The sequence below is a fragment of the Oryzias latipes genome, chromosome 15, assembly GCF_053564925.1.
Source record: "Oryzias latipes strain Hd-rR chromosome 15, Olatipes_Hd-rR_3.1".
NCBI classification, from domain to species: Eukaryota; Metazoa; Chordata; class Actinopteri; order Beloniformes; family Adrianichthyidae; genus Oryzias; species Oryzias latipes.
In genome coordinates this window covers 32,502,501-32,513,680 of record NC_136251.1, presented here as the reverse complement: position 1 = coordinate 32,513,680, position 11,180 = coordinate 32,502,501, and the positions used below count along the sequence as shown (strand labels likewise).

Genomic DNA, 11,180 nt, shown 5'->3' with positions numbered 1-11,180 from the left:
ACTTGAAGAAAACATCCAGAGTCATTCAAGCTGAGAAAAGTCAGATCAGTGGCGTAGAAGTCTAGACTCAAATTCTGAGACTTGGAACAGAAAGTTGGACGTTTTTTCAGGGGATGGGGGAACTTTTCATTTTCCGTTTTTGATACTCTTCCTCTGAGCCTTATCGGTTCCCGTAGCATCAGAACCGACAGGCTTTGGCAGCTCTCCGGTCTAGGCGGTCGGATGACGTGGCTGAAGGCTGCGGACGCTGCGCGCAGTCTCTAAAATCACCGGCCATCCCTCGTTCTGCGCGTTGATTGCACACGGGGAGTCACGTGACTGGGTTGAGCCAATGCCGTGGCAGTGCGGTGAGCGCTCGTGAAGCGTACAGAGCATCCCTGAAAACTGCCTCTGTCACACAACCAGGAAGAAGGAGGGATAGCCTCACTAAGCTAACTGCCCCTGTCTTTCTGCACACTTTCACCGAAAATGACGGGGTCTTTCGGGTGGAGGGTGAAAGCGGTGGCCGCGGTTCTGACCATAGCGGGTTCTTTATTACCTGTCGACGCTGATGAGCACGAGCACACGGTAAGACGGGCTTTGCGAGGCCGACTGAACCCGGGGAGCCTCGGAGATAATGGTCGTTTGTGTTCGGGTTAACCTGCTAACTTTAGCTTCGGTGGCTAGCTGTGATCCAGAACGTACTTCCTATTTCGCGCATGTCAGCGCTCCCGGTCGGGCCTGTGGGGTCCGGGAACCGGTAATCGGTAAACGAGAACACCGTTTTCCTCCTGGAGCAGCATGCTAGCTGTGCCCCGGGGACCGCGGCTAACGCCAGCTAGCTGCAGCACCGGCGGAAACTGCTCGGAAGTTAGCAGCTAGCTTGAGTTCTTCAGTCTGTGACGTTTCTGTCGTGTACCTATAACACACGGTTACCGACGCTTGTGAGTAAACATCCGGCTACAGCTGCGGTTGGTTCCTGCTATGGACGCTCCGCAGAGGAACGGATGTTCCTCAGAGCGACGGAGAGGGTCCACTGATGTTCCCGCGCCCCCCCGTGCATGGGTCTGATCCACTGACGCCCCCCCCCCGTGCATGGGTCGGATCCTCTGATGCCCCCCCCCGTGCATGGGTCTGATCCACTGACGCCCCCCCCCCCCCCCCGTGCATGGGTCGGATCCTCTGATGCCCCCCCCCGTGCATGGGTCTGATCCACTGACGCCCCCCCCCCCCCCCCCCCGTGCATGGGTCGGATCCTCTGATGCCCCCCCCCCGTGCATGGGTCTGATCCACTGACGCCCCCCCCCCCCCCCGTGCATGGGTCGGATCCTCTGATGCCCCCCCCCCCCCCCCCCCCCCCGTGCATGGGTCGGATCCTCCAGCTGGTCCATCCAGGCCCTCTCATCCTGGGATGGACCGGCTGGAGGATCCTCTGGTGAAGGCCGTCTGCCGTGGGAAACCTGTTGGACGAGCAGAGCAGGTGATGCATTCCAGCTGTGCTCAGCGGTTGTGTGTCGTTGACAGTACGCGGATAAGGAGGAGGTGGTCCTGTGGATGAACACGGTGGGGCCGTACCACAACCGGCAGGAGACCTACAAGTACTTCTCTCTGCCCTTCTGCGCGGGCTCCAAGAAGACCATCAGTCACTACCACGAAACGCTGGGAGAGGCTCTGCAGGGCGTGGAGCTGGAGTTCAGCGGCCTGGACATCAAGTTCAAAGGTTCCCATCCCAGATGCAGAGTCTGAACCTCCTAACGTCTGTTTGGCTGCGTGTTTCTAACTTGTTGTTTTGCAGAGGAGGTCATGCAGACGACATACTGTGAAGTGGAGTTGGACAAGGCCAAACGGGACGCTTTCGTCTACGCCATCAAGAATCACTACTGGTACCAAATGTACATCGATGATCTGCCCATCTGGGGTAAGTAAAGGGGTGTGGGGTTTTACATGGCCCTTTGAATGTGATGTGGGGTAGTGGTCGGCACAGTGAAGGTCCTGGTTCGAATCCCAGCTGGGTGTGTTCTGTCTGCAGTTTGCATATTCTCCTGCATTCTTGCTCCAAAATCCTGCTTCATAGGTTGGTGAATCTGAGTGTCCCTCAGGTGTGTGCGGGGGGGTTATCCTGTTCAGGGTACCCCCCTCCCCCTGGCATTAGCTCCACATTAGCCCATTCAGTAACTCATGGATGTTATAGGCTGTCTGTTCTTGTCTTGATGACACTGTCGTTTTTGATTCACTTTAACAAATGTGAATAAACTACAAATGCATGGAACTGTCTGTTTTCAGGGTCTACAACGGTAATGTTAGCACAGCTTTAGATCTTCCACAGACGTTTTCTCTGTTGAATGTGGTCACGTCTTTACATCAGCTGGTAGAAACGTCTAGAACTTTCCTTCCTTTTTTGTTCTGCATCATCTTCAGGGTCAGACAGATCTCTCTCAGTGGGAACTTGGTTTTTCTCTGAAGAACGTTTACTGAGGGTATTGGCATGTTTGCTAGCAGGTTTTCCCATCATGCCACCTGGACAGCTGCGCACGCGGATCCTGGAGGTGGTGGGCGGGGCGCAGGTGTTTACTTTGCCAGCTCTGAGTTTCTATTTGAAGGTGTGACGGCAGCTCTGACCTCGTCTCCTCTTCCATTTCTCTGCTGTCTTCTCCCGAGTGGCTTCGGTCATATTGATGGGTGGTTTAGTGGATTACAGGTAGCAGCGCACCTTTGGGTCATCGCCTTCTGACCGTGCGCTCAAACGGTGGAAGTAGTTCCTCATGAATGTTGCTCCACTTTAAGGGTCGTTCAGATTTTTGACAGAGAGAACGCCGTCCAAACTCACGTAGAACCCCAAGTCGTCATTTTTTATGGTCGCATAGGCCTCCATGATTGAAAAGTCACCGGAGCCTCAAAGGGTTTCAGGAATCCACTTTTCCGTCGTGGTAGAACCCCCCCCCTCAAGCTCTCCAGTTTTTATTAAGACCATGAATCCATGCAGTGAAGACTTGAAGCAGATCCCATCAGCGCAGAGCGTCCTGCCACCATCAGTGTGTGAGCGCTTTACAGTATACGCCGTTTTACCGATGCTTTTCACCAAAGGTGACACAAACCTTTACATGTTGGTCTGTTTGGCATTCCTGCCGTTGATGGCGTCGTTCTGCAGGTATTGTTGGCGAGGCGGATGAAAACGGAGAGGACCATTACCTGTGGACGTACAAGAAGCTGGAGATCGGCTTCAACGGCAACAGGATTGTGGATGTGAACCTGACCAGTGAAGGGAAAGTGAAACTCATGCCCAACACCAGAATCGCCATGTCCTACTCTGTAAGTACCGAGAGCTTCTTTGGTTCTGGAGGACGTCGGGTGAAGATAAACATGCAAACCTCTCCTGACAGGTGAAGTGGAAGAAGTCGGACGTGAAGTTTGAAGACCGCTTTGACAAATACCTGGATCCATCTTTCTTTCAGCACAGGGTGGGTAGACGGCGCTTGGTGGATTTTCTAAGGTTGTATAAGTGTTCAGTCCATGCATCCATCACCTGGATCACTGTTCAGCAGAACCTACGGTTGTTTCTGTCCTTCTAAAGCATAGATTGAATTCATAAATATTCCTCAATCTGACCTCACGCTTGGGTTTTTTTTCTTTCCTTTTAGATCCACTGGTTCTCCATCTTCAATTCCTTCATGATGGTGATCTTCCTGGTGGGCCTGGTGTCTATGATTCTAATGAGAACCCTCAGAAAGGATTATGCCAGATACAGCAAAGAAGAGGAAATGGACGACATGGCGAGTGTTGGCACAGCTCCGCCGCGGTGAATGTTTGGGTTTTTGCGACTCTAATTGAAACGGAGGCTTCGTTTCCCAACAGGACAGAGATCTGGGAGATGAATATGGCTGGAAGCAGGTTCATGGAGACGTGTTCAGGCCTTCAAGCCACCCGCTCATATTCTCCTCTCTCATTGGCTCTGGCTGTCAGATCTTCTCCGTGTCCCTCATCGTCATCATCGTGGCGATGGTGGAGGATCTGTATACAGAGTGAGTTTCATCTGTGTTTTGTTGGAACACATCGACAGCCTGACCCTTGACCTTCATCAGATGAGCCTAAGCAGAGCGTCCGTAACAAGGTTGTTCTCCTGTGTTCTTCAGGAGAGGATCCATGCTCAGCACCGCCATTTTTGTTTATGCTGCCACCTCTCCTGTCAATGGCTACTTCGGAGGAAGTTTGTATGCAAAACAAGGAGGTAAGAGAGCATTGCATTGTGGGACACCGACTCTGTCTTTCAGAAACAGGAAAATGCTTTATTTTCAGGCAGGAGATGGATTAAACAGATGTTCATTGGAGCGTTCATGATCCCCGCCATGGTGTGTGGAACGGCCTTCTTCATCAACTTCATTGCCATCTACTACCACGCCTCCAGAGCCATCCCCTTTGGTACCATGGTGGGTGCAAACCAGGAAGAGGTTGTAGCCAAATGCCTCCTTTAAGTCAGAAAAGTCTTCAGTCACACATGCAGTAGACTGCTGTGACTTTAGGACCAGAGAGAATGAATGGGTGTCCTGTTCAGCCCGGAGTCTGGAATTGTTGGGCTGAGCTTCAGATCCTCACAGGTGCAGCAGCTCTGTCGTCTGGGCGGAGCCTGATGCGGTCATTGTAGGACTCACGGACTTTTGTCTCCTTCACAGGTTGCCGTTTGCTGCATCTGCTTCTTTGTCATTTTGCCTCTGAACCTGGTGGGAACGATTTTGGGCAGGAATCTGTCGGGCCAGCCCAACTTCCCCTGCAGAGTGAACGCCGTGCCCAGGCCCATCCCAGAGAAGAAGTGGTGGGTGTGGCCGACGCTCGCGGGTCACTTTAGGCCGGTCCTTTCACACGGTTTGACTTTTGACGGTCAGCTGGAGCTGAAGGTTTGTCGGGCCTCATTTCAAGTTCCAGAGGTGGAGCTGGAAAAACAAAAAACCCGTCACCATGAAAAGTCTTGAAGCCAGTCCCGTCGAAGAAGAGCCAGATGACCTGATGAAGAAGATTGACCAGGTCTTTGTCCTGCTCCTCTTCAGGTTCATGGAGCCGGCTGTCATCGTGTGCCTTGGAGGAATCCTGCCGTTCGGCTCCATCTTCATAGAAATGTGAGTTCACTGGGTGAATCTGCAGACGCTTGGAGGAGTGAAGCGGTGACCTTCTCTGTGCCTCCCTTTCAGGTACTTCATCTTCACCTCATTTTGGGCCTACAAAATCTACTACGTGTACGGATTCATGATGCTGGTGCTGGTCATCCTCTGCATCGTGACGGTGTGCGTCACCATCGTGTGCACGTACTTCCTGCTGAATGCTGAGGACTACAGATGGTGAGCATTTGGTCTTCAGCCCTTCCTCCTTCCGTCCCTTCACGGCCCTGACCGTTGTGGTTTCTGACTGTTCCAGGCAGTGGACCAGCTTCCTGTCGGCGGCATCCACCGCCGTCTATGTGTACATGTACTCCTTTTACTACTATTTCTTCAAAACCAAGTGAGTGCTGCTGTCCAGAGTGTGCAGGACTGAATGGTGGTCACGCTGACGTTGGTCTCTGTCCTGCAGGATGTACGGCCTGTTTCAGACGGCGTTCTACTTCGGCTACATGGCTGTGTTCAGCACTGCTCTGGGAATCATGTGTGGTGAGTTCAGCTGGACCTCATTATTATGGGATGTAGCTTTTATAGATGTGGGAAGAAAGAACCTTTCCTGAGACTGGAGCTTACATGTGAAGTAACATGAATGCGTTTGATGTAAACGGACAACAGACGCATAGTGTCGCGTACTTAGAACGGCTGTTAGTACTGCGTGCACGTTGTGGTGACTTTAGCCGTTCAGCGCTGCCTTCCTGCCCCCCCCATGAAAGCATGAGGACCTAGAGCGCTCTGAAGCCTCTCGTTAGAGCTTCCCACCTTCTGACAAACTGACCGCCAAATGTCTTGCAGGCGCCGTGGGATACATGGGAACAAGTGCCTTCGTGCGGAAGATCTACACAAATGTGAAAATCGACTAGAGTCCAGCAGCGACACAGGGATGTTCGTGGATTTGCCCCCCAGGATCCTGACAGACGGAGGACATCACTCATACTTTATTACTTTTCTTTATTGCTAAGAGATTGAGAGAATCTCACTTTGTACAATGTAGTTTTCCCATTTTCTGAATGAATTTGAAGGCCTCATCTGAAAGCCAACCAAAGGACGTCAGACACCTTCTGCTTTCAAACAAACATTGGGGCGAAGGTTAAAGGCCGACGCGACCTGTCCTTTTCCACGCCGGCCCAGCTGAGGCCCCGCCCACAGCTGGAGGGGTGTAGCTCTCTTCAGTGAAGAGGCCCGTGTGTGGGAGCTGGGTTGGTGTCTGCCTCTGGACTCGGTTCTGTTTTGTATTCTTGAAGTGGCTCATTGTTGGGTGGGTGTTCCTGTAGCTGCAGACCGACGGTCATTCCCCGGCGGGCGGCCCGCTCCATCAGGTGTAGTCCTGCTGTAGTTTACTGTACAGGAGCGGGCAAAGCGGCGGATCCGCAGGTACAGGAAGGTTTTTAAATGTTGATCCCATTTCCCAGTCCTGTTTTCTTACGTTTGGGTCTGAATGAAGTCTACTTGTAAAGATAATATATGGATGTGGGAGAGTGTATATACCCATCACAATGTACCCTAGACGTAGATCCCACCTATATTTTCTTTGTACAGATTTACTACAGGGTGGTTTTTTTGTTTTGGTGCTGGGGTCAGGCAGGTGGCGCCGTTACATTTGCCTGAAATTGCATGAAGTTTTCTTGGCTTTTCTTTTTCTCCACTTCTGCTGACTGACGAGCGATCACCTGAAGAGGCTTTTTTTTATCTTGTTTTGAAGCTTTAAAGGCTCTGGGTCACCTGGTTCATGTTCTGCCGCCTAACCGGAGATGTCGTTTGTGAATGTGGGCGGGGCCAGGCCGTGGCTTCCTTCCTGAAACATCCTGTACAAAGTTTCTGTACTAAACTAGATGTTTTCTTCTCCATACAGTCGGTATGTTTCCTGCTCGTGTGAGAAGTGGTTTTCTTTTCCCGGTTTCTGGCACCTCATGTTGTGTACCGATGTCTGAGACATTTTCACCCTGATATTAACTTGCTGTAAAGAAATAAACATGTTTATGTACAGGGAGGAGCCCTCTGTTGGTGATGATGATGTAAACGCAGCAGAAAAAATGACACAGAAGCAGACGGTTGGTTCTGACTTTACTGAGTTTGTGGTGAACGTCCAGAGCTGCCTCAGTGGACTTTTTCAAAGTACTCCTTGGATCCATGAGGAGTTGGTTTGATCTGAAAATCAAGCAGAATTCATTTAGACCAGGGGTCGGGAACCTATGGCTCTTTTGATGGTCACATGTGGCTCCCAGACAAATCTTTAATTATACTTTTTTTTTCATTAGACCAGTCCTTCTCGGCTGCGATGCGATGCCAGTAGTAGTGGTGCTTGGAGAAAAAAAATCTGCATATCAGTTTACTATCATCTATTATTTCAGAGTTTATAACAGCCTAAAACCTGCAAACTGCCGTCCTTGTAACTGTGCGTTCCCGTCTCTGAGAAAGAGCGCACGGTTGCAGCGGGATGTGTGAGGAAGGGGGGGGTCGTGGGCACGGGCAGCAGGTGAACCGCGCAGGGATTGTCAAAACTTAAAACCCGCTGCCCGTCACTCACTGCAGCGTGTGAGTGTGTGTTTGGCTCCATGTCTGCATGTGATCAGTCTGTCTCACATTTACAGAACATTCAGACCTACGATCACGTTTAAAGTCTCAACGCCTGCATGAAGCAGAAACTCACCACGTATCAACCAGACTAGACCATCAGCAAAACTACCACGAGAAATACTCATCATTTATTAGCAACAGCATAACAATGTAATTAAAAAGAATCCACAGACTTATTGTACTTTAAAAATGTTGAAATTACATCAAATGCACACATTCACTTGAATATTTAGTTTTGTTGCAGACTGAGCTGAACTGGGTGGCTGTTTTTGGGTCGCCTTCAAAATTTCTGGAGTTCATTGAACGCATCATGGAGAGATGCTGATTGGCTCTCAGTTCTGTCGCTCAGCCTGTTGTTAGGTAGTTTGGACCAAGGAATAAGAAGTTGGGTGAAGCGTTCTCAGCGGGAGAGATTCAGGAGTTGCTGAATTAATTGTACGGTGTTGGTTACAGTCTGCAGTAACCAGAATAGAGAACCTTAAAAGAGGTTAAGTCTCCGTGCCTCAGTGTGGGAAAGGGACACTACATTATTGTATGGCTCTTTGGAAATGACCTTTAAAAATATTTGGCTTTTAGGGCTCTCTCGGCCAAAAAGGTTGCCGACCCCTGATTTAGACAGACCGGTCTGTTGGATGACAGCCAAGCATCCAACCGTCCATGAGGTCTGGCGGCTCAGAAGACCTTTGATTTTCACTCATTCTCTTTCTAAAACACTGAAGGACATGATTCTGCTCCAGTGGGGTTTGAGTCTATTTCAGAAGCTCCGTTAACCCTTTGAGACCTGAATTCAGATCCAACTGTGAGAAGAATTCCCTTTAGGTTTGATGCATCAACAGGCAGATTAACGAGGGGTCTTCACCTCAGATGTGGATCTCTTTCAGACGTGTTCCTATGGGTATCGAACATTTTCTGGGCGTCTGGCCGCTAGTGTCTCTGGCCCAGAGCGTGAACCCAGCAGCACTTCCTGGAGAAACATGTCAGTTTCTGCGTTTGTGAATGTTCCTCCAGGCTTATCCCACTTTCAGGTTCATGAGCGCCAGTGTCTGTAGCTCTAACGGCAGCTGACGGCTGTGCGGCAGCGGGCTGACGGCTGTGCGGCAGCGGGCTGACGGCTGTGCGGCTGACGGCTGTGCGGCAGCGGGCTGACGGCTGTGCGGCAGCGGGCTGACGGCTGTGCGGCAGCGGGCTAACGGCTATGCGGCAGCGGGCTGCCACAACAGGTTGCAGACCCACCAAAGACTTTTGGTCTTTTCGGTTCATTTCTGTTCACTAGAATCCTCTGAGGCTACAGTAACTAAACCGAACGTCTCTGATTCTGGAACCTGGATGAGTTGGACCTTCACAATAAAAGATAAAACCTTTTTTGATGACGGCTCACCGTCGGGGAGTCGGGGGTCCAGCTGGCCGGGCACACCTCCCCGTGAGTTTCCACGAATTGGAAGGCCCTCACCAAGCGAAGGGTCTCGTCCACGCAGCGGCCGACTGGCAGGTCGTTCACGCTCATGTGCCTCACCACGCCGTTTGGGTCAATGATGAACAGGCCTCTGGGGGGGGGGGCATATGAAAGGCCAGATGCTGACAAACCGTCATGACATTAAAGTTGAACAAATGTGATAAAACATGTACGAGACAAGTGACACAAGCCTTTCAAAGCAGAAGGTTAAAGTGATGGAGCAGACTTTAAAACTGAAAAAATAACTTGGTTACTTGGAATGTCCTGCTTGTAATGTGTTTCTGTGGCCACAAGGAGGCGATGTTGCTGCCTGAGCTAAGAACTGCTGGATGAGCATCAGTGATGCAGTCTTTTCTGAATTTGAAGGCGGAATCTTTGAAAACTGGTTTCCTTAAATGAGGAAAACCTCAGAGGTCAGCGGGATCCTTAACCACAAACTGTCCTTAAAAAAATGTTTTTTTCCAACCCGAGTTAATGACGTTTCTTTACAGAAAGTAGTTTGAGTAACGTGTTTGACCTTACCTGAGTGCGATGCCAGGAGCCTCCAGCAGCACGCCATAGTCTCTGGAGATCTGCTTGTTGAGGTCCGACAGTAAGGGGATGTGGATGTTCCCCAAACCTCCGGCCTAACGGCAGAAACCACAGACACCATCATGAACACCAACAACCACCTTCCTCTGACACCTGGATGGCGCCTGCTTCACGGGCTTAGCGGTACCTTTCGGGGAGTATTTATCCACGCCAGGTGGGTGAAGTGAGAATCCACAGACACCCCCACCACCTCACAGTTGATGTCATGAAACTCGCTGGCCTTGTCGCTGAAGGAGATGATCTCAGTCGGACAAACAAAGGTGCTGCAGACGCACAGAGGACACAAACGCCTCGTCAGCGAACCTCCAAGCCGATCAGGAATCGGCTGTCGACACCAAAAACGGGTTTTCCGGGATACTTACAAGTCCAGAGGGTAGAAGAACAGGACCAGATATTTGCCTTTGAAATCTGCTAGACTCAAGTCCTTGAACTCTCCGTTGTGGACGGCTGTGGCCTTGAAGGCAGGGGCAGGCTGAGTGACGGCGGGGGCCCATCTGGAGGCGCCTGCTCAAACAGTTTCTTATCAGCTACCTTCATCTGTAGCAGTTCAGGTGTGTCATGCAGCCTTCAAAAAGCTGCACTTTTTAATGCAGGACAGTTTGTGTAACATAGTTTCATCAGGTTAAAAAGTGACCTAAACATGGTACAGTGCATAAGTCTGACGCAGGTCACATGGTACAGTGCATAAGTCTGACGCAGGTCACATGGTACAGTGCATAAATCTGACCCAGGTCACATGGTACAGTCCATAAATCTGACCCAGGTCACATGGTACAGTCCATAAGTCTGACCCAGGTCACATGGTACAGTCCATAAGTCTGACGCAGGTCACATGGTACAGTCCATAAGTCTGACCCAGGTCACATGGTACAGTCCATAAGTCTGACCCAGGTCACATGGTACAGTGCATAAGTCTGACCCAGGTCACATGGTACAGTCCATAAGTCTGACGCAGGTCACATGGTACAGTCCATAAGTCTGACGCAGGTCACATGGTACAGTCCATAAGTCTGACGCAGGTCACATGGTACAGTCCATAAGTCTGACGCAGGTCACATGGTACAGTGCATAAGTCTGACCCAGGTCACATGGTACAGTCCATAAGTCTGACGCAGGTCACATGGTACAGTCCATAAGTCTGACGCAGGTCACATGGTACAGTGCATAAGTCTGACCCAGGTCACATGGTACAGTCCATAAGTCTGACGCAGGTCACATGGTACAGTGCATAAGTCTGACGCAGGTCACATGGTACAGTCCATAAGTCTGACGCAGGTCACATGGTACAGTGCATAAGTCTGACGCAGGTCACATGGTACAGTCCGTAAGTCTGACGCAGGTCACATGGTACAGTCCATAAGTCTGACCCAGGTCACATGGTACAGTGCATAAATCTGACGCAGGTCACATGGTACAGTCCATAAGTCTGACGCAGGTCA

At 50.8% G+C, this 11,180-nt stretch overlaps 2 protein-coding genes across 3 annotated transcripts in view; one reads left to right on the top strand and one right to left on the bottom strand.

Moving 5' to 3' along the window:
• The first annotated feature begins 165 nt into the window (after window positions 1-165).
• Window positions 166-7,110, top strand: tm9sf3 (transmembrane 9 superfamily member 3). 2 transcript variants are annotated; one of them, XM_004077521.4, is made up of 15 exons: window positions 166-567; window positions 1,504-1,699; window positions 1,775-1,897; window positions 3,128-3,288; window positions 3,360-3,437; window positions 3,618-3,749; window positions 3,832-3,998; window positions 4,110-4,204; window positions 4,273-4,403; window positions 4,647-4,786; window positions 5,019-5,087; window positions 5,160-5,306; window positions 5,383-5,466; window positions 5,536-5,612; window positions 5,916-7,110. In XM_004077521.4, exons 1-15 carry the CDS (start codon window positions 469-471, stop codon window positions 5,981-5,983), a joined length of 1,767 nt encoding a protein of 588 aa, XP_004077569.1. In that variant the 5' UTR covers window positions 166-468; the 3' UTR covers window positions 5,984-7,110. The 2 variants fall into 2 exon arrangements, with proteins under 2 accessions (XP_004077569.1, XP_078787994.1); XM_078931868.1 differs by having other exon boundaries at window positions 190-347.
• Window positions 7,111-7,167: 57 nt separating this feature from the next.
• The window catches only part of prdx3 (peroxiredoxin 3), a 5,872-nt gene continuing 1,859 nt past the window's right edge, over window positions 7,168-11,180 (bottom strand). The window contains exons 3-7 of the mRNA XM_023963622.2: window positions 10,104-10,245; window positions 9,869-10,004; window positions 9,673-9,776; window positions 9,076-9,241; window positions 7,168-7,268 (exon numbers count right to left, since the gene is read on the bottom strand). Coding sequence (XP_023819390.1) covers window positions 7,218-7,268; window positions 9,076-9,241; window positions 9,673-9,776; window positions 9,869-10,004; window positions 10,104-10,245 — 599 coding nt within the window. The 3' untranslated portion in view covers window positions 7,168-7,217. The remainder of the gene's footprint in view (window positions 7,269-9,075; window positions 9,242-9,672; window positions 9,777-9,868; window positions 10,005-10,103; window positions 10,246-11,180) is intronic.